Raw genomic sequence first — 14,342 nt, 5'->3', positions numbered from 1 at the left:
CTCTTCACGTATTAATATTATAAGTATACAAGTATAGTAAATAACGAAAGAAAGAAAAATATTTTTATTTGGTCAGTAAAAAAAAATTAAAACTAAGCTTTTATATTTTATAAGGAAAAGACAAAAAGATAAGCGCACTGACCAAATAAAGGTCTATCACTCAGCATAAAGCTGCAGCTAGCTAATCGGTATCAACCCATATTCGGCTCACTGCAGAGCTCGAGCCCCCTCTCAGAGTGAGAGGTGTTAGGCCAATAGTCCACCACGCTGGCAAAATGCGGATTGGCAGACTTCACACACGCAGAAAATTAAGAAAATTCTCTGGTATGCAGGTTTCCTCACGATGTTTTCCTTCACCGTTTGAGACACGTGATATTTAATTTCTTAAAATGCACACAACTGAAAAGTTGGAGGTGCATGCCCCGGACCACGAATCCACAACCTCCGGAATCGGAGGTCATATTCACTGGGCTATCACTGGGCTAGCTAACACGTGATTTAATTAAACATTAACGAAATTAATTACTAATGAAGAGCTTAACCTGACTTGAGAGGGAAGGGTAAAAGAAGACGCATCTGAGTGCAAGACTAAAAAGAGCAGCGAAGCAAAAACTATTTAATATTGCGCTAAAGAGCCATCTCACAAAGACTGACTGGTGGAAACATCGCACAAAGCAAAATCACGTCGGCCGCCGCCATAGAACAAGGATTAATTATTATTTTAACGTTTCACGAGGTTTTTTGCTGGCAAAGTCAAAAGCATTGCTTTTTCGCTTGAAAAGTTGCTAAATAATTAAGACGCCTTCTTAACGACAACGTTTCGACGTCTACTCCAAGTTGATTTTTCAGTCGCTAAGGGACAAAGTTTTTCCGCTACATTTTTAAGCCTGACGCTAAAAAGCCTTCAATGATACAATCGACGCCATTACCTTTTTGTTCGACAAAAAATGCAAGAAAATTGCCGGCTATTTTATATTTCAGAACTTAACATAACATATATTATTTTGGAGGTATTAATTCTCACTGATTTCACTTTACTACAGATTTTTTTAACTTTATAATCACAACATATTTTTGGCAAAGATTAGGAATGGAGATTTCAAATTATTTCCCTATTAAATAACAACAAATTACTCGCCTCGTTCATCACCATCACCATATCAGTTGATAGACGTTCATTGCTATGCCTTTTCTTTCTTTTATAGTCTTTTATACGAGTAGTAACTTACAAACGACAATCGCTTCATGCAAATTTCTTAGACCTCAGTATTACTATATCTCGAGCCAAGAATCGAAGAGCAACGAGGCAGATACTATTAAGTAAACTCACTGTCACTCCTTACTAACTGTTCATCCTATTTTAGGTAAAACCCTGCCAGTGCACTGCGTGGTGGAAGCTGTTGCATCTATCGAGGAAGGTGCTTGGAGGAGACGCGCAGTCGTGGAGACGGATAGCTACGTCATCATCCCTGCAGCGACGGCTTTCCACGAGCTGGTGCCGGCTGCTATGATGAGGTTGGGCTACCCTCATGAACTGGCTGCTTCAGCTAAAGGTCAGACATAAACAATTTTGTACTTTTATGGTTTCGAAAGAGAAGTGCAAATACTAAAACCAATAACAAACACAAAAAAGGTTGAATCCTAATTTGATTTTAATTTGATATTAAAAATCGAAAAAAATATATATTTATTTAATGCAATTGCCTTAAATATTAATTTTAACTGTAATAAGTTAAATAATGGATGATAATTTAGTACCTGAATGACCGAGTTTTGCTCAGTATTTTTGTGGTACATTTTCTAAAAACGCAACCTACCTACATCGGTTTACTGCCCCCAAAACCCCCTGTATACTTTATTTTCATGAAAATCGTTGGAGCCTTTTTTGAGATTCAGATTATGTACCTACAAGAATTGCTTGTTTTAAGATATTAGATAGATATGTACTACAGTACTTTTTTTTCTAATATGTCTATTTTAGCAATTAAATGTTCAAATTGTGATATAATTTACAGTTATAACAGTTATAATCCAATTATCTTTTATTTTTTTCAATTTACTTACAGACTATATATCATTTACTTTGTCACCAGGATCAGTGGTTATAAACAACTGGAAGCCTTTACCCTTCGAGCGCATATCCGACGGTCCGTTAGCAACAGTGGGAGAAGTCCTGGGAGAGCTGACGACCGTTGCGACGCTAAGGATCCAGCTGCTTCGACCCAGACTAACTCCTCTACAAGATATCAAAGACAAGCTGTTAAGGCTATTGCTGGTCCAGAGCAGGCCGTTGCTGATGTCTACCGGATGCCCTTTGGATGAGGTAATTAATGTAAGACTTTCAATAGAATTTTTGGTATTATAGACTCTAGTATCTGGTGAACTTTGAGCCGTCCAAAAACAAGCACTTCCTTAAAATTTGATTTGATTTACCTTTTTAAACATTAACTTTATTATAAACATGTTTGGAATTAAAGCAAGAAAATTAAAAGCAGTCAAGCAGTTTTCGAGTATTAGCGTGACTAACGTGTTAATGATTTTGTGTATTTTAGTTTTATTAACCATGAAAAATTAACTCTGATAAAGAACTAACACAACCTATTTTGTCTGTTACAAGCTACATAAAACAGATTGAATAATTAAATATGAATGACAAACATGAATCTGGTTAAATCTTCAAACAAGAAGTAGAATTAATTATTTTATGTAATGACAATAAATATTGTAAAGAATGATAATTTTAAAAGTGCAACTGTTGAGTTTATTGCCGGCTTATCATTAGCAGAACCTGCTTTTTGAACCTTCACAAATAATTAACGTTTAAGTAGTGCTTGTAAACAAAGCTTACTTGAAATAAACAAAATTTGATTTTGATTTTAAAATGAAAATCGACTACCTCCATTAATCCCTAATTAATGTAATAGATAACAAACATCTTAAGGATTGTTTTGTTGTTCAGCATGTTTCAATACATTGAAGACAATAGCACTTAAGACTGCGTAAGTGGCTCAGGATATACATTTTCTATTAAACCTCATTTCGCAAAGACGCGAATGCCCGCGAACATCAAAACAAATGCTTCCTTAATTCTTCCCCCGTTTGATGATCCTTATTAGCAGGGACTTAGACGTAACCTCGCAAATTATAACGAACTCCCAAATTGTACGTCTACTTAGTGGTACTTTGATAATCTTCATCGCGAGTTCAGATCCGTCCTGATGAGAGCTGCGTTTGCAATGTTTTGAGAATTACTTAAAAGTCGAGAGGGAATTTATACTCCCATTTATACGGCTTAGTGATTACACGATGTTAACATGAAAATATAACGTATAATCGATAGAGATTTTAATATTTACGTCTACCTATATGAAACACAAGTTGCCGTGGAAGAAAAGATTTTGGGTTGTTACTTTAAAAATATAAAGATTTGTAAATTAGATGTATCTAATTTAAATTATATTGATGAAGTAAATTCGAGGTTAGTTGAGCTATTGTCAAGTTTATTATTTTAATACAAAGTGTATATTCAAATTAAAAGTCTGACCATAACCAAAGAATAACGTAACGACGTAACATTACAAGCCATAGCTTTATTTAGAAATGCGGTTAAAAATACGCTGTGGGGTAAGTGAGAGTAAAATAAACAACGATATTAATATCCAATCCCATAACCACAGCAAATATTTCATATACGCCATACAGCTATTCAGGGGCTTAAATGTAGAAAACAATGAGTTGCCAGTAATAAGGGGGGGTAGTGGGGGTTTATTGTGTACGGGCCGGGGTTACAATCAGGTATTAAAGATTGTAACATTGTCGGGACAGGCGAGGTCTGGCTCAACGCAGTGTAGCGGACGCGCTTTGTCGACAAGAATTCGGTTTAAACGCTTCGTTTAGCGCTATTCGCTGCGACATTTGTTTAGAAGTAAATAAATACACCGGGAATTATCGAACGATGGTTTATAACTGTCCCGCGGAACTTGTATATGGATTATTTTAAATCGCTTGTTGCTTGCCAATCGATAAAAATAACAAAACACGTTTGTGGGCAATGATATTTTATACTAAAGTTTATGTGTTTGCTGTGATTTTGCAGACACGTATGTTACGTAAAATCACCGCAAAAATGGAACCGAATTTAGCTGCTCCACACAGCGCATACATTCAAAATTGTATAGACAATATTTAGGTATTATTTGTTTAAATAATTTTCGTTGATATGCGACTAAATGAAATTAAGAAAATTAGCCACCTTTGTTCGCTTCATTGTCGACGGACTTCAGTTTCAATCTTTTTTATTAAAAAAAGATTGAATTATTAGGAATACGGTGATTTTAACAAATGACAGTTATTTTTCTTGTTCTTCATAATTTTTAAATTACTCTGAAGTCTGCCTTGTAAATCGTAAGGTATATCGACTTTAGATAATTAATGAATACTTTTAATTACCATTACGAATACGATTTCTTGTTTTTTTTTTTTAATTTTGCTGACAATTTGGTTGTAATTACAAATATCTATAATTTTGTACATACCTATTGCTCGAGCTTTTAGCACAAACTTTTCCTACAGCGTATCAATCCCTCTTAAGAAAGAGCAATTTGTTGGCGCGATGAGCACCTCACGTGCGGGATTTTCATACATAATAAATTTAATTGAATCTCAGACTCATCCGCACCAGCCTTGTTACGTTTTATAAGATATCGACGGGAGTGAGCTAAATTCAGAACATGTTATAAGCGACAGCGATTAAGATAAAAATGTTACAGTAATATAATTTTATTCTTAAATCAAGAATAGCAAAAATAAAATAAAATTAACCAAATATGGCACATTCATAAAATGAAAAAACAATGCAGGACATTGAAAATACATTGATTACTAAAGCAGTGAAAACAGAAAATCTAAAAATACCTGCGTGTTCCGATAAAAGTAAAGATTATAAATACAAACATGTTAAAAAAATATCAAAGCTTAGGTATGGATTTATAGAAAATTTGAGACGCTACTAGGGATGGAATTGTACTGCTATCATTGAAGTATCTATAAAATATATTATTACTTTCTTCTTTTAAAATTTAAATAAAAGAAGAAAGCCTAGATGTTTTGAAGAACTAGGCTAGAGTTTCTAGCAAACTCTGTAAAATAAATAAAATAAAAATAAAATCATTTTATTTCAGGCCTGAGACCTACAGAAAAGCAAACCAAAATTTAACCAAAAGAAATGAAAATCAGAAAATCACAGAATAAATATTAAAAATCTAAATTTAAAAAAATATCCTTGATCTGAATAAATGTAAAGGGTTACATAGAATACGCTACCGCCTCAACAACGGTCTATGAGAAAGGGTTGTTCGTCTTAACTCAAGCCAGCGCAAAAGAGGGCTAAAAGGAGTTTGGATGTACGAACGCCTTTGATCTCATTAATGCTATAAAATAATGCTTCATAATCTCATTAAACGCAAGGTTAGCGCTTAATATGGGCTTGGTAGTACTTGGTATGTTTTGCGTTATATCTTATAATTTATCGCCGTTTTCCCAACATTTCCCTTCACTGCTCTGCTCCTATTGATCGGAGCGTGATGAAAAGTATACTATAACCTGCCCAGGAGTATGTAGAATAATTTTACCAAGTTTCGTTAATGTGTCGAGTAGATTTTATTTCTATAACGAACATACAGACAGACAGACAAAAATTTTACTGATTGCATTTTTGGCATTAGTGTCGATCACTAATCTCCCCCTGATAGTTATTTGGAAATATATTTCTTTTACAGAATTGACCTCTCTACGGATTTATTATAAGTATAGATAGATAGATATAGATGATACTGAAGATGTAGAATGAAGGAGTAGAATAGAAAAGGAAACTATGCTATTTAATAAAAAATATATAATTTAAACTATTATATCACGGTAATCTAAATATCACTAATTGATAAAAGAAAACATTTTAATAAAGTAAAAAAAAATGTAAGTATTAATGGATGAATCGTATAGATTTTAATACTTAGATACAAAGTCAAGGAGCTTTTATTGCTAAATTCAAAAGAAGAAGTTAGCCAATAAAGTTACCGGTAAATGAGCCAAAGGAAACCCCAATGGGACTAGATAATCAAACATTTTGAACATCGAAGTTAGGTTAAACGTCAGATGAACTCGCTCTATCATATTATGGTAATTTATCGTTCTTCAACTTGCCTTTCTTCGATTTTAATTCAAAGTAAACTTTTGAACGTTTAAGATGTTAACACAGAGAGTATAAAGACACCAAGAAGAATTAACTTTAATTTTAACCATTCATGTAAAGGACATGTTGAAGTAGAGAACCTAATACTACTGCTTAAAGTTCACTTTAGTTTAAGAGATTTGAGGCTTAAATCCTAATCCACGTTTATAAATAAAGTCGAGTTTACCTTCACATTCAGTAATTGATACATACTAGGATCATAATGTTGGATCAAACATTATTTTGCATATAAATGTAGTGACTAAGTATCGAACTGATTGTGAAGTTGAAGGTGTTCGATAAGATTTCCGCGTTAGTTAGCTTTGCAATGTAGATCCACTTACATTGTAAATTGGTCTCAATCAATACAACACACATAATCAAGGTCAATAACAAAGATTATTATTATCGGCTGAATTGACATAATATACTCGTAACCAAGGTCTGGTGATCATGGCAGAAAATCGTTATAAGATCAGCCAAGTACGCTTACTTAAAATTTTATACATTTCAAAAGCAAATATCACTGAACATTAAATTATGATCAGTTTTGTTTTAATTCTTTACTTTACTTTATATCTAAACCCCAATTTTATTTGATACAATTATTTTAAAACATAGTTTGTGGTATTGCAATACATTATAATGAGAATCAATTTTAAACCCAGGACTCTCTATTCTGTGTATCTCTGTAGTCTATTTCCTTACAGATGATGTATTTAGATAATAACCACAATCTAGTTAAATTCCTGTATGCGCGTAAAGTAGCGTAAGCAAACACGATGAAACTAATATCAGATAAGACTAAGCCCATTGTCTTTTAATTTGTCCTTAGTGACTAGTTACGTGTAGGATATCAAGTGTTGTTCGCAATAACACACCGAATTACGTACAGTACAGATTACACTAATGGCTTGTATACACGGTGAAAGTTGCGTTCTTGCCGAATAGGATTGTTATCATATTTTTTTTTATTAAATCACTTCAAAACGAGTGCCGTAACCTATAAGAAGTTGCCTTGATTAAAATGCATAGTTTTAGAAAATGAATATTCAATATAAAGGTGGTTCGGTGTTTCTTGAACAAGAAAAAAAACCATAAATGGTCTTTATTTTTTAAATAAGCCCTTATCTGTGTATCATTCTGATGATGATAAAAGACAATGCAGATGCATATAATATTGTAGTGGCTAACTTAGAAGGGGTATAGTAATATTAAACCTGAAAGCTGAATCGCATAAAGGTAAAAATAATTATAATAAATCGTACAGCTTTATTTACCTTTTGCTGCAAAAGGTAATCGACTTTGTTTTCATGTCAAATAACCTGTACCACTTCTAACCGCTGCTTTAAAATAGATCTGCTGCTTTAGAAAGATTAAATGTAAATTATAGGGTGCTTATTATATTTCATAACTTTCGTTTTGCGACCATTCTCTTTCTCACAACAATGTTTACACTGTGCAATTTCAAGAAAACCATTATGACTGATTTATTTTTTTAATGGGGGTAACTTTTTTCAAGGATTGTAGGAAATAAATCAGATATTGTGGCACTTCTTACCTTGTAAGAGAGTCTTATTGGAACCCTTTGAACTAAACCTCCTCGACTCATACATGCTAGAGCATTGAGTTACAGTACACTGCAAGTAATAGGCGCTTTCGCTAGTCACTCGCATCGTGTAGTCAAGCCATTAGTTATCACACAGGCGCCAGCTCTCGTAAATCTTATATGTAGATGAAGCAGACAATATCTAAAAGCAAATATGACCGCACTATTTAAAAACACAAAACAAAGAGCCGGATTAACGTATCACTCGAGCAAGGCTTATAGCCGGAGAGCTAGAGGTGAATTTTGCTAAAGCAGTTGTATAAATTCTGTAATTATACAAATGAGCAAATATAGAATTCCTTTTAGGTTAACTTGCCAAGTTTATCTTAGTCTTTATTTTTTGTAATGTACCAATTAATTTTTATTTTTTATTACCAGACGCCCCGCAGTTTTACCCGCTTAGTTTCCGTTTCCGTGGACACACAGGGATTAAATATAGCCTATGACATTCACAAATATTGATAAAGTAATTTTTAAAATAGGTTCAGTAGATTCGACCTGCAACCTAATAAGCTCACTAACTTTATGGCCTTGTACTCGTAATATCAGTAGAGACTAAAATAAAATCAGTTGTCTATATTTTAAAGTAAATAGTTTATTGATATGTGTCACGTTTTTACTCTGAAGAAGTATTGTGTGTTCGCATTTAACTTTTTTTAAATTTTTTGAAACTACGTTAATCATTTAATTTTTTTTCTGATTTGATTTAAAGTCACTCTTAATTAAATTTTCCACTAGCTCCTAGATCGCTAATGCCTCTACGGTGACATGATTTATAAGCGCAATCTGGATGTGTAACGTACTGAGTAGAGTTTTACTTGCTTTTGATTTGGCAACTGAAGCTGACAACTCGCTTGACGATGTAATCGCAGGCATTGTTGTGTGTAATCTAGTGATGTGGGCACTGGGCACGGGCGGTGGGCACTTACATAAGTGCGCGGATAAACAAACTGCGCGTTTAATCTGACAGGCGATTACATGATTGACTCGTTCGTTACAGTGTAGCCCATTAAGATATCATTGACATAGGTTCGAGAGAAGTTTTTATTGATCAATTTTGGCTCACTAAAAAGTAGCCCGGCTTTTTTTAGTGTGCAATTATTTTATCATTCTAGTAGTTAATAGTTAGTTTTTGGATGAGAATAGCGGCAGACAGAAATCAATGGAAAGAGTTGGAGGAGGCCTTTGCCGTAAAACATACTGAAATGAGAGACAATCTGTAGCTCTAATTTTTTTTTTTATAATGTTTACTTTCTTCATAAATGTTTTAGTTAACGGGAAACCGCATGGGTGAAGGCACGGGGCATGGGCTAGTTATAGAATACAAATGAGATCATAAATAAATAAATAGTGTACACATGCGTGTTAATTAAAAACGGAATAGACAAATCCAGGCAATGTTTACCCAAAAGTGGAGCAACATTTTCTCATCAAACTACTGTCGAAACATTTTAGTACAACCACTTAGTCCATATCGGTACGCCGGCACTTTGTTAAAGTGTTGTGGGTGGATGCTAATTACAAAGACGCCCTTCCCGCTCATTGTTTTAGAGCAAGCTATGATTGAAGTTTCGGGGGCAGCGAAGGAGTGATGCGCACTAACCACCGAGCAAACAGCTCCTGTACACTGCAGCCGCGCATGACACATACATTAACAACCGGCCTAATATTTTCATAATCTAATGGCGATGTTCTGTGAAACATTGCTCGGTGTTTATTCAAACAATTATCTCTGTATCTGTTACTGGTTAGACTGGCCTCTTTAAAACCGTCTAAAAATTGTTTGTTTCTTTTCCTTTTATTTTTTGAACTCATTCCCAATGATCTGCTTTCACAACTAATTTCATGAATTTCCTTTGTTACAGGTGACGCTGGCACAGATTTGTCGGGGACATGATCGCACTCCAGGTCCTCATAACTTCCATGAGCCAACAGAGGAAACCCGTCGCAAGTTCGAATCTTGGTGGAGTGCTCAAGTTTCTCCACGGCCGCCTCCCCCTTTCAGTCCTCGACGTTACCCGTCGCCTAGTCCAAAAAATCGGTCACCGACACTGAATCCTATCCCGGACCATTTGCATCCAGCTCTTCAAACTGTTCAAACACAATATCCCACTCAGAAGACAAGGATGAGAACTAGCTTTGATCCTGAGTTAGAACTACCAAAGTTACAACGTTGGTTTTCTGAAAATCAACACCCGAGTAGACAGCAAATTCAACAATATGTCCGAGAATTGAATAATTTGGAGTCAAGGCGAGGACGAAAACCTCTGGATGTCAACAATGTTGTTTACTGGTTTAAAAATGCAAGAGCTGCTCAAAAACGAGCAGAACTGCGCAGTATTGGTGGCTTAGGAGCTCACCTTGGTGTAAATGGGTTTAATAGTAGAAGTCATAGTCCAACTAATGGATCACTTTTGGCTGGTAATGATAACTATAACTCCCATGATCATAACTCCATGAAAAGTCCTTTGCTGTCAGGAAGTCCTGGCCGATACCCAATGTCAGTAATGTCCGAAGATAACTTGTCAAATGCTGGCTCCGATCTAGAAGACGACGGAGGAGATATAAATCCGGATGATAGACCTGAAAGTCCAGATGCACCACTTTCTTTAATAACCACTAGAAAAAATAATAACGATCAGGAAAGAGATGAAAATGTAAAAGAATCTCCAAAACCACCAGACATTATTAAGGTACCTATCTGATAATTTTATCATTACATGTTAGATAAAGTAATTAATTATTTACTTTTAACTTTATTATAAATGTCAATAAAAGGAAAAAATATCCAATTAATATATTAAACAGATTTCTTCTTGTTACAGGTTCATGACATCAAACAAGAACCCAGAGATTTGAGCAAACCAGAACAAATGACTTCGCCTCATCGATCTCCAACTAAGAACAGTGACAGTTCACATAATAACAATAATAACAACACTGAAGAAGAAAATGGTGGTGGAGAGGATCATGATATCCCATCTGATGACGAAATGATACACGAACGTCATTATAGACCTTCGTCTCCGCACCTTGACCGACTACCTTTTCCCATGGTGCCTAATCACCCGATGTTCGGTCATGGGATAATGTACATGAGTCAATATATGAGTGGATTTCCTGGAGTAGGTCCCGTCCCTGGGGAAGGGGCTAGTGGGCTGAATTTAGCTCTCGCTGGAGCGTCTGACGAGCGTCGTAAACGAAACCGCACTTTCATAGATCCAGTCTCTGAAGTACCAGTCTTGGAGCAGTGGTTTTCAATGAACACTCACCCATCGCACAATCTTATACTCAAATATACGGAAGAATTAAACAGGATGCCGTACCGACAGAAGTTTCCGCGGCTCGAGTCAAAAAACGTGCAGTTTTGGTTCAAAAACCGTCGAGCGAAATGCAAGAGGTTAAAGATGTCTTTGTATGAACCAACCTCCCCTGGCCATTACTCGCATCCCGGACATCCGCATGCCATAGAAAGGAAAATGGTTTAAATACAACATTACACTCGGCTTCTTTTTAAATTAATGATGGGAGATGAAAACCTGAAAAATTGTCTTCGTGAAGTCAGAAAATTTTAATACGAAAGACTGAATATGAATCGTTAATGGTATACAGTGCCATGTTAGTGTTAAAAATGGCGGCAAAGTGGCGTCGATTAGGGATGTACTCAAAAATCGGTATAATGTAAATTCGTATAATACAGTATAAATAAGTTTTGAACTAAAGATATTTTAAAGCAGTATAGAGTTAAGTAAGTTCCCATTACATCGTATGCTTCGAATAGACACTGTCACTATATAGTATAGTAGACGAATCTCAAAATTTAAAACTTCTGTTTTGTACATTATTAGTAAAGGTTTTATTTATTAATATAGTTTTAGTGTATTACTGTAAATGTTAGCGAAATATATTATTGTAAATGGTCACGAACCAAAGTCTCCATTTATTTAAAATTTATACTAAGACCTGTATAAAATATCCTGACCCTGTAAAGTAGATTTTTAGTAATTCAATCGCTTATATAATGTAAATCAGGTTTAAATAATGAGTCATACATAAAAGATTATAGAGTAAAATTATTATATTGCACATAATAAATATTATGATATTGGATTAAAAATTACTCTTCCTAATTACTATTAGATGGCCTAAATACTTTGGCTTATCTATGTATCTAGATGTTGTATGAAATAAGTGATACTATTTAGTATAAATATTACGCACATTCCTTCACATTTGCTAGGTAGGTATTACTCAATCCAAAGATTGATCATAAAATAGGGTATTACAAAAATAATTACGTTTAATATCTGATTCTTCTAAGCAATTTAATGTAAGTGTTTAAAAATATATTTGCGCAAAGAAGGTATGACTACATTAACTTAATTTCCAAATCAACGTAATATTAAATACGTATTTTTGATGTGTATCTACCACACGAATATTGACGTATGACGTCTAAACACTTATGTACTCGTAAATTGCTTGAAGAAATCGGAATTTGTATAAAGTACGCTGTTACAGTATTTACGCATTTATACATTGAGGCTGTTTTTTTCATACGGTTTCTTATACTCGATTGTTTTATAGTTTTTAGACACATCACTAGTGGTAACCGCTGTCAAATTGTTTTGTTGTTTCAAATGTTATGCTTGTTTTGTGAAGCTGTGATGATATTTCCAAATATTGTAAATATTTTATTAATGTTAAAATAAGGTTTTTATCAAAACTACGTCACTGCTCACAAGTGATTTTTAAGCATTTACTGCTTAGATATTGAGAATAATTGGCTAAATGTTTATTCCATTCAATTATATAAACGAAAATTTAATGAATATAGTACGATATTGAATATATGACTTTTATTTGCTAACCTTTTCACCCAAGTTTAGAATCTAGTGTGTATTTTTTTACGATATTCGTACCTAATATAATAGAAATAACGGTTTGTTATGGATGTGAAAAAATAAAACGAATATTAACGAACGAACGAATATAAAATAACGAATGTCTTTTTTTATTCTTTACAAGTTAGCCCTTGACTACAATCTCACCTGATGGTAAGTAATGATGCAGTCTAAGATGGAAGCGGGCTAACTTGTTAGGAGAAGGATGAAAATCCACACCCCTTTTCGGTTTCTACACGACATCGTACCGGAACGTTAAATCACTTGGCGGTACGTCTTTGTCAGTAGGGTGGTAACTAGCCACGGCCGAAGCCTCCCACCAGCCAGACCTGAACCAATTACGAAAATCTTAATCGACCCAGCCGATGATCGAATCTAGGACCTCCGTTTTGTAAAGCCACCGCGCATACCACTGCGCTACGGAGGCCATCAAAATTAGTAGGTGTATTAGTAGCGCTCCTAAATTTAGAGCATTTATATGGTACCCACCTGCCAAGAAAAATACAATGTTGGCCGACCCCTTAACTAGATGGACCGACGACATCAAGCAGATTTCAGGGACGAGAGTCTGTGCAAGAGGTGAGGACATGATGATGATGATGACGATGATGATGGTGATGATGATGATGATGATGATGATGATGATGAAAATGATGATGATAATGATGATGAAGAGGACCTACGTACATTTTTCATAAGTAGATGGTTCGTGTCTCTCAATAGTTACGATCTTAAAATATATAATGATTTATTTATTTTGCTTTCATCCGCGAAAAGCCGACGAACCCATTCAACAACGTCACCCAGGTCCGACAAAATAGGTACTACGTACATTTCACCCTGAAACCGGAGCATCCTCAGGAGATGTTGACTACAACGTGCAAGGATTCGTCGGCTTTTCGCGTATGATAGCAAAATAAAGAAATTATTATATATTCATGATGAACTTCAGCAAAGTAACGCCTGCTTCTATCCAATACGATATTAAAAAACCGAGTTTTTCTGGTTGCTACACGTCATCGCACCAGAACCTTCTAGTCACTGCCTAAGTACGTACAACAAGACATGAAACTCAATCCGAAACTTGACCGAAACTTAACTTAAACCGAAATTCCGATGCGATAAAGGCGGTCATTCACTGGCGAAGTGGCCACAAAGACGTCTGCAGATATCGGCCGCGATTACGAAGAGTTGCAGTTTGACAGGTGATTTGGGTTCCCGCCGCCTCTTCCGACGGCAGCACTGTTAGATAGGTATTGACACATGTTAGTAGTGTTTGTTTGACAATCGTCACTTGAGTTCTCTATTAATAATTTTGTTAGATTAGATCTGTTGACGGGTCGCTTTTCTCAAGATGTTCCGATGTTCCGGTATTTTAAGTAAATACCAACTATTAGCCCTCATTCACACGAGAGAGAGTTAAAAAAGCCCTTAAATATAGTATGAATTTAAATGAAGGTCTATTTCAAACGCCCAAAATTGAAACTGTAACACTGCTCGAAAAAAAGCGTTGTGTTCTAAAAACGCTGTCGTGTGAACATATACTTGAGAATGCATACAACCAGTAGGTATGTACCAGTGGCGAAGGATGGAATTCAGA

The 14,342-nt window shown here is 35.0% G+C and overlaps 1 protein-coding gene across 2 annotated transcripts in view; it reads left to right on the top strand.

Moving 5' to 3' along the window:
• The window catches only part of LOC112055226 (homeobox protein dve-1), a 134,331-nt gene extending 121,644 nt beyond the window's left edge, over nt 1-12,687 (top strand). Inside the window, exons 3-6 of one of the 2 annotated variants that reach the window (XM_052891165.1) lie at nt 1,365-1,553; nt 2,094-2,323; nt 9,704-10,531; nt 10,664-12,687. In XM_052891165.1, coding sequence (XP_052747125.1) covers nt 1,365-1,553; nt 2,094-2,323; nt 9,704-10,531; nt 10,664-11,326 — 1,910 coding nt within the window. In that variant the 3' untranslated portion in view covers nt 11,327-12,687. Of the gene's footprint in view, nt 1-1,364; nt 1,554-2,093; nt 2,333-9,703; nt 10,532-10,663 lie in introns of both variants that reach the window. The other variant, XM_052891160.1, reaches the window with a different exon arrangement.
• The last annotated feature ends 1,655 nt before the right edge of the window (nt 12,688-14,342 follow it).

The sequence above is a fragment of the Bicyclus anynana genome, chromosome 1 (genome assembly GCF_947172395.1).
Source record: "Bicyclus anynana chromosome 1, ilBicAnyn1.1, whole genome shotgun sequence".
Taxonomy (NCBI): Eukaryota; Metazoa; Arthropoda; class Insecta; order Lepidoptera; family Nymphalidae; genus Bicyclus; species Bicyclus anynana.
This window is presented reverse-complemented; position numbering and strand designations above follow the sequence as displayed.